At 32.5% G+C, this 9,151-nt stretch overlaps 1 protein-coding gene across 1 annotated transcript; it reads right to left on the bottom strand.

Annotated features, from left to right (window-relative positions):
- Positions 1-1,240: 1,240 nt before the first annotated feature.
- Positions 1,241-6,884, bottom strand: LOC131021661 (cytochrome P450 84A1-like). The gene is made up of 2 exons (XM_057950911.1): positions 5,706-6,884; positions 1,241-2,008 (listed from the first exon to the last, which is right to left on the bottom strand). The coding sequence occupies exons 1-2, from the start codon at positions 6,639-6,641 to the stop codon at positions 1,388-1,390; spliced, it is 1,557 nt and encodes a 518-aa protein (XP_057806894.1). The 5' UTR covers positions 6,642-6,884; the 3' UTR covers positions 1,241-1,387.
- Between the last annotated feature and the right edge of the window lie 2,267 nt (positions 6,885-9,151).

The following is a 9,151-nucleotide window of genomic DNA, read 5'->3' as shown; positions in this document are numbered from 1 at the left end:
CTCGTCCCGCGGCTCCTCGTAGCCGTTCTCCACGATCTCCCAAACGTCGTGGGCTCCCAATAGCGCCTTCATCTTGATGCTCCAATTGTCGAAGTTGCTCTTGTTGAGCATGGGGACTTGAAACGATTGTAAATTCGCCATACCACAAGTAGAATCTTGTGGCTCTGATACCACTTTGTTGGAATATAAGAATATAAATGGAGAATTTATTTAATTGGTAGGAGGAAATTTAGAGAAAATGGTTGTGGACGTGTGTGTGCTTAAGAATTTGAGTGGGAGGATTGGAGCTTGCTAACACAATCTTTCTTCAATTCACTTCCTTCTTTCTTCCCTCTTTTTTCATTACATTCCAATCATGGTTACATATTTATAGTGGTGAGTAGATGATTCCTACATTCTCTAGAATATTCTCAACTATTATTTTTCTAATACTTCTCTAGAATTCTCTAATTCTAGCTAGTTCTCTTCATCCTAACTTTTTCTCAACTATTCTAGATTATTCCTCTTTCTCTAATACATTCTCAACCATTCTACATTTTTCTTCATTCTCAACTATTCTAGATATTTCTACAAATTTCTTCTAATTTCTTTTTTCCTTTCTTTTCTTTTAATTCTAGAATATTCTTTACAAATATCTATTCAAATCAAGTTTATATTCCAACATTAATGACCCATTAAATTAAAAAACTTAACAATTATTTTCTCTGTCCATGAAAATTGTATGTTTATTACTATTTTCGTCCTTTTATAAAAATTGTATATATTGACAATCAATATTTATAAAATATTCAACCTTTTAACACATCAATTTTGATGATCTGTTTCTCGACTCAATTTTATTGGACCATCTTTTACATTTTATACATATCTTTCTTTACTCCATCATAGTATAATTTTCGCAGACTGAAAGAATATTAGTACAATATTCACTCAAAAGATAAGAAGACAAATAGTGTTTACATGTGTTGACCTATTGGTAGAGATATGAATGTTTGAGGTCAAATATCTCGAGTTCGAATTTATCTGTCAATTTAAAAAAATATATAGCCATGCAAATTGCAACTCAATTTATCTTCCGTTCAGTTCCACATAAATTATTGCTTGTTATTCTCTTAAATCACAATAGACATATCTGAAAAATAGAATTTATATACACACGTATACACCCAAATGAAACAGACAAAATGAGTATGCGTGTGTTGGCCAAGTGGTAAAGAGTTAATGCTCAAGGCCAAAGGTCTTGGGTTCGAATCTCATGTGGCGCGGCCTTTTAATTTCTTTATTTAATACCGTTAATTTATAAAAAAAAAAAAAGACAAAATGAAAAAGAAATAATATTATATGCAGTGTGAAAAATCTGAACAGTTTGAATAGAAGCCATCGACTCTCAAAGCGGGCAGAGCAGCCGCGGAGTGGGCACCGCCACGAGGCGAGTCGCCCGCGGCGCGGTGAGTCCGAACACGTCACTCATATCCAGCTCATCCGGCTTCATCCCGTCCGGCAGCTCCCACGTGTAGCAATGGAGCAGATGCGCCACCGCCATCTCCAGAGCATGAAGCCCGAGCTGCATCCCGGGGCAGGATCTCCGACCCGACCCGAAAGGAATGAACTCGAAGTTGCTCCCCTTGAAATCCGGCGCGCCGGCCTTCAGAAACCGCGACGGCTTGAACTCGTCGGCGTCCTCCCACGCGCCGGAGTCGCGGCCGATGGCCCACGCGTTGATCATGACCCTTGATCTGGCCGGCACGTGGTAGCCGGAGATGGTGGCGTCGTGGGAAGTCTCGTGGAGGAGGAGAGGGATCGGAGGGTGGAGGCGGAGGACCTCCTTCAGGCAGCACCGGAGGTACGTCAGCTTCTCGAAGTCGGGCTCTTCGACTTTGCGGGCTAGGCCCACTACATTTTTCAGCTCTTCTTTCACCTTTTGGATCTCTTCCGGGCTTCTCAGAAGCTCTGACATGGCCCACTCTATTGCAGATGCCACGGTTTCGGTTCCACCAAACATCACGTCCTAATATTATTTTAATTGTTAGAGATTTATAGTACGAGATATTGAGTTCAAAAAAATAAAATAAAATAAAAAAGAATTCCAGATATTATTATTTATCGTCTAATTAAATGATATTATAATTAACAAAAATATCACCGCGCAAACTAAATCAGAGACAAATGTTTGCGAGCACGATTGCACGAATCTAATACATAATCTATAATCTATCTATAATAATATTAAAAAAAGACAATTTTCAATTTGAAAACAATTTCAAAATTAAGAGAAAATTTTATAGTTACAATAAATTTAAATTTATTTGTAAACTATATTTTTACTTTTTTTTTACCCTTTATCTTATTTTTGTTGTTTTATTTTTTTTTCGAAAATTATGAAATTCGATAAATTATAAAATATTTAATAATTAATATGCATGCCAAATTAGAGAGGTCATGATAAGAGCTTTAATTTGATCTATTTGATTTAAAATGTAAAAGTTATATTTATTTAAGGATTAAAATTTTAAAAAATTCTCTCTCCACTTCCATCTTTTTTTTAATAAATCGATTTTTTTTTATTTTAACTTATGTTTTTTGCCTTTTTGTAATATTAATTTTTGTTATTGTGATTTATTTTTACTAATATATTTATAAATATGATAATTGAGTTGATATCAATATTATACAAATATAAAATATAAAAAAATTTGACGTGCATTGCATGGACTGTAAATGCTAGTTATAAATAAAATATAAGAAATAACTAGAAAACTAATTGGATTAATGAAACCTAAACAATAATTTAAAAATTAAATAAAACATGAGACATTATATTGAAATTCAAGATTTAATGATTAGAAATTAAAAAAAGAATTATAATAAGACGCAAAATCAACTATCAAAAAGTGGGATATTTAAAGAATTTCTAATGATGTACGGCTCTCATTCGAGGCTAAGTGCTCGTTTTTATGATAACATACATCATGAAATGATGCTTTCATATTCCCCACACAACATTAATTAGAATGCAATTAAAGATTTATAACGATTAAGACAGATGGTCCACCAACAATATGCATAATTAGTCAAAAGGATCGGAGCTCATGAGTTAAGGTTTAAAACACATAAAGATTCACGGGGTATTTCAAGGAGCTTATAAATTTTTCAAAACAACTTAGAAATATTTAGATAATTTATTTCAAAATATTGGATAAAATAAAATTTTAATTAATCAGTTTAAAGATAAGTTCTAATAACTTACAAGCTTCCCAAAAAAAAGTTCTTCCACCCAATTTATTTTTTCATATTTTTACATGCAACAATCGTTTTACAAATATTATCCAATTATAATGTACTCCCTCCGTCCCACGAATCTTGACACGTTTTCCTTTTTGGGCCGTCCCACGAATCTTGACACGTTTCCTTTTTTGGTAATAATTATTACCTTCTCTCTCCTACTTATCACCTTTATTATATTCTTTCTCCTACTTTATCACTTTTATTACATTCTCTCTCCTACTTTATCAATTTTATACTTTATTAATTACACACTTAAAACACTAATCTACAACTCCTTAATTCCCGTGCCGAACCCAAACGTGTCAAGACTCGCGGGACGGAGGGAGTATTATTTTCATCATATACCATTTCGACTTCATTCCTCTTCGATTTTCTTTTTCTAACAAATATTTTTTCTTTTTACCAAAAAAATTATCTCTTTAACTTATATGCTAAATCATCCAAACACTATGATAAGCAATAAATTCTTAGAGGGAGTTTATTTTGAAGGATTAGTCTTGATAGATAAAAATAATAAAATTAATTTCTTGTTTATTTTGATTGATTGAAACTTTGGGATATCTCAAGCCCTTGATTATTTATATTATTTGAGCTAGTTTGGAAGGGATGGGATTGAAACAATTCTTGTATAAAGGATAAAAATATTCAATCATATATTTTATTAATCATGTAAATTAAATGTTCTCTTAAAAAATAATATCTTATATAAGCCCTTAAAATATCTTGTAATTTGTTGGAACTTATGATCTCACTAAACACCGTATCGATAAAGCAGTTGACTCTTTTACATATATTAATAGTATAATAGTATCATTTATTAATATATACTGATGGTACGCATGCAAAACTTTGGTTCACAGTGCCGACACAGGCAAATGTCAAAAAAAAGTAAATAAAAATACATAAAGTGTGTAATTCTGTATAAAATAATTATAATGTCACGTAAGATGAGACTGAACCAACAGTCAGAGTGGAAAAAACCTCATTTCACGCATATTTTTACTATGCCGGAGTTTAGACTGCTGCCCTACTTCCACAAAGCTACCACTAGAAGACAATCACATATTCATCATTCATGGCTTGCACCAGTGCTGCTTCAGCCTTTCAGGCCACGAACGTCTACTCTTTAATTTAATATCATAAATTTATAATCTAGATAGAAATGCCTAATAGTAGTTAATTTTATCTTTTAGATTATTCATAAAAAATACTCCTTTTTTCGTTTTTACATGTTTGATAATACCCCATAATTCATCAATATATATTATATTTGTGATAATGAGCCTTTATTTATTTATTTTTTTTCCATTCATAACATAATTAATTATAATATTAACTTTTATGTGAAATATTTTCTCAATTCACATTCAACTCAATCATTTGTATTTTTATTAAATTTGTGTCGTCCCTTTCTAGGATTATTTTCTGTGGAGAAATGGAGTATATTTTGTTATATTTAAATTTAAATATAGAAGGAATGTAATAGTAATAAATAATAGTATATCATATTACACTATTCTTATAAAAAAAATAAGTAACATAAATATAAAAGAAAAATTAAATTTTGTAAACAAAATTCTTTTACAGGTATAGTTTTGACTACATTAATTAATTAGAAGTATTCGGGTATCATTTATTATGTGTTTAGTTAATCATCCACACATATATTAAATTAAAATTGTATTTTTTTATTGTAAATTTATCATGAAAAAAATATAAAAATTTTATCATAGTTTTAGTGGTATTCAGTTTTTTTTTCATATTCTTTTATAGTATGGATAAAAGCTTATCACGCAAATTCTTATGATAATATTATTACCACGATAATACTATCTATAATTAGAATGAAAATTAGAGAAAAGACATACTTTAAAAATCAATTTAATCAGATAAATTGTCTATTTTATATCTTATGTTGGCTGGGAGGAGCACCACAATAATTAGACTTCTTTTCAGTTTTACAAAAATAATTAGTACTAGTATGTTCACATTTATTGTAATTCTAATAACCAACCAGAGAACCACGTACATATTCAGAACAGTAGCTATATCAATTTTTTAATTTGCATCCTCTCCCAATTTCGATGTCCCGTTATCATTTTTTTTAATTATATATATTTTCTTCATTATACTGTAATTTTGGTTTAATTTAAATTATTAACTAGGGTTCTTTAATCTAACTAGAGTTTGGAATTATTTTTTATATTTAATTGCACTATCTTGGTTAAAAATGATTATTTGGGTTGATTATTTCAAAATCGGGATATACAATATTTTTAATTTTTTAATAAATATTAATGAGTGTTCATTATGTACGTAATAATAATAAATGATCTTATACCGAATATTATTGAATAATAAAAATAATAGTGAAATGCAGAGCGATGAGACATAAAAAGAAAGTGAGATGGAAAGAGTACCATGATAATAGCTTTAATGTTGTTCCTGGTGAGTTTAATGGAGTTGTGCAAATCCTCCGACTCAGAAATCTTAGCTTCTTCACTGTAAAAAGCCAACAATTCATCCACCATATCCGTATCCACAGATTGATTATTACGACTATTTAAGTTGTTGTTATTTACGATATGTTGATCAATTATGGCATCAATGAAGCCGTCGAGCGAAGCCCGGGCCTTGGCGAGCCTGCTATTAAGGCCCTGAAGATCCACGCCATTCAACCACGGAACGAAATCGGCTATATTGAAGGCTCCGAAGAGCTTCGAGAACTCCTGCAAGATGCCGATGAACTCATCCTGCCCCTCGTGTGAGCTGGACCCGAACGCGGCCCGGTACACGATGTTCCTAGTCAGCCCGAACACCAGCTCGCCGATGTTCACGGGCTGCCCCGCGCTGCCCGCCACGGCCCGGACCATGTGGTCCACCTCGTCCCGCACCGAGTCCCACGACTCGGCCCGTTTCCGGCTGAAGAGCTTCATCACGCACAGCTTGCGCATCTGGCGCCAGAAGGGCCCGTAGTTGGCGAAGGCCATGTCGGCCCTGTCGTAGGTCAGGTAACTGATGGCGTGATTTGCGGGCCGGTTCGAGAAGATGTTGTCGTGGACTTGGAGCACCTGTCGGGCCGCGTCCGGGCTGGAGATGGCCACCATGTGGAGGAACCCCATTTTGAGGTGGACCACGCCGCCGTATTGCTTGGCCAGCTCAGCCAGGCCGCGGTGGCTCAACTGGCCCATCATGCCCATGTTGCCTATCACGGGCCACCCCTTCGGCCCGGGCGGATAGCGTTTGCGTCCGAGTCTTGATAAAGCGAACAAGAATAGTAGAGGGATTATCAAGAGGATTGATAAGGGTTTAGCCTCTAGAGCTTGGAGGAGGGAAAACACCTTCTTTTCCATCATAATTTTGCATAACAAAAATTTGTATTTTTATTGAAAAAACGAATGGAAAATGCCCAAGAGGGAAATTAAAATCAAAGTGGGAATGGGGCGTGAGTTGTTCCCTAGGAAAGCTTTATATAAAAGATTGTTGGTGAGCCACAAGTTTATTCACGCACTATTTTGGTGTACATTCGGCCAATCCTATTTTTTCTTTTTTATTGATAAATAGTTATAAATTTTTAAACATCGTGTCACGATAAGTTCGAATTTGAAACATTTGATCTCATATATATCATTAGATCAATAATCTATTTCACTATTACACATAATGGACGTTTACTTTGCATGATTGATAAAATGCATGATTGAATATTTTATTTCCTCAAGAGTAAGTTTTCTCTAATCCCACAGTACTTTCAATGGGATAAGAATAAAGTAAATTAACTTAAATGATAAAAATAATCAAAACAAGGGATTAGCCTTAATTACTATTTTTATCTATCAAGGTTAATCCTCCAAAGTAAATGCTTCCATAGTTTACTATTTATAATTGATGAGTATTTTTCAATAAGATATGAATCAAAGAAGTTATCTCACGGATTTTAAGATATACATTTCAAGTTTTTAATCTATTTTAATAAATAATTTGTTCACATATCCTATTTTATATATTTTGACTAATCTTCAATAAATAACGTCCTTTTTGATGTAAAAAAAAAAAAAAACGAATTAGTATATAGTTGGAACTATATAGCGATTTTACTTTAATTATTGTGTTCTGATTTTATATTTTACATTATTAACATAGACCAGACGACACTGGTATAATCGGATATTAGCTAGACTTGTCGTATATAATGCATGTTCTCATAAGATTGGAAAATATAGAAAAATTAAATATCGGGAGGGATAGAGCACGGGTAACATGTTGTAATAAAGGAAATTCAATAAGCTGTAGGTAGCTTACCTACTCAAATCTAAGAAAATTACGTAGGACCTAAGATGTATCTGTAAAAGAAATATTAAAAAAATCTCAATGCGTATATTTCATATATAAATTTTAGGGTTAATTGCCCATAAAATACCAAACTTTCATCAAATTCTGATTTTGCATACAAACTTTAAGCTGTGGCGTGATAATTACTAAACTTTTGATTTTATCTGATTTTACTACTAATCTAAATCCCGGCCAAAATTCTCGTTCAAATTTCATGCCAATATCCGACTAATTTAATTTCTACATGTTATTTGCAATAAAATATTTAAAGAAAGCAAATGAGTCGAACTATTTGGCACACAAGAATAAATACGACACATCAAATATTGGCATGGAATTTGGATGAAATTTGACCGGAATTTAGATTAGTAGCAAAATCATATTATGGGATTTTACTTCTATGTTTGCTCTAATTCTGTGTTTCTATTTCACTGTGATTTCCAATTATGGGATTTCGAAGTTGATTCGAAATCTGTTGTTCCCACGTTGTTGATAGTTGTTCCATTATTATGTATTGATGATTAGGGACTGGAAATTGAAACTCACTTGAAGAAGAAAGTCCATGATATGGAGAAAAAGAAAGTAAGAATGTTTCAAGAAATGGAAGACAAAGAATGATGACCCATTTAAAAACACTCTGAATTACGTGTATTTCATTTTTTTTATAATTCCATGTAATAAATTTCCGGTGTTCCACGTCAACTCCCAGACGCCGAATTTTTTTTACAGTACACAATTAAAAAAATGTTGGTAGGTTGGGTACCAATTAGATATTATCGAAAAGTTGAGACATAATCGATAATTCGGCTAAACAATGGGACAAAAAGGTGACATTTACCTTAATTTTCTTTTACATTAAAAACATTTTCAAAATATCATTTTCTTAGTAAAAATATACTAGTACTATTCTAATATGTAAATGACACTTTTACTCACACTTAATGACATTTTTATTTACGGTAAATGATAATCAATATAATATTAACTTCTTTCTTAAATTAATTAACAATAAATATATTTTTGTGTATTATAAATTGTTGCTCCCGGTGCGAGTATATTCTAGTTACGGAGGGGAGATACACCAAAGAGCAACTTTGCTCGTTTTTTCAGAGTATTGAACAACTTAGCTGGTAATGAGTCATTTAGAAAATAATATGTCAACTTGCAGAGAGCTAAACAAGTACGCTTACTCACAATGGGTAGACAGATAATTGAGGTTTCTATTCAAACACAAGAGCATAATTTGGTGGTTAGAGAAAGTTGCTTTAAAGAAAATCTTTGATGCGTGGACAATATCAGTGACTTGAGTCAAACTGATAAGGTTTAGAAATCAGTGTGTGCAAGTGTAGTTTGTGATGCATGGGGTCAGCTTGCTGAAAGGTTTAACAGATAGAGCAAGATTGAACCTAAGTACAGATTGTAAAAACACAATTAATTACTTTTCTTATATTGTTGTCTTGTTGGTTTGTAGACAGTTGATACAGCAAGTTAGAGATAGTTTCAACAAGACGAAAAGAGAAAACATAAAGTATAA

This window comes from Salvia miltiorrhiza, chromosome 4 (genome assembly GCF_028751815.1).
Source record: "Salvia miltiorrhiza cultivar Shanhuang (shh) chromosome 4, IMPLAD_Smil_shh, whole genome shotgun sequence".
NCBI lineage: Eukaryota > Viridiplantae > Streptophyta > Magnoliopsida > Lamiales > Lamiaceae > Salvia > Salvia miltiorrhiza.
The sequence above is the reverse complement of the archived record's forward strand: the minus strand, read 5'-3'. Positions and strand labels throughout refer to the sequence as shown.

Excerpts from the sequence above, each read along its gene's own strand:
- LOC131021661 (XM_057950911.1), bottom strand. The coding sequence starts at position 6,641 with ATGATGGAAAAGAAGGTGTTTTCCCTCCTCCAAGCTCTAGAGGCTAAA. Across the intron at positions 2,009-5,705 it reads ACATTAAAGCTATTATCATG|GACGTGATGTTTGGTGGAAC; the intron begins GTACTCTTTCCA and ends AAATAATATTAG.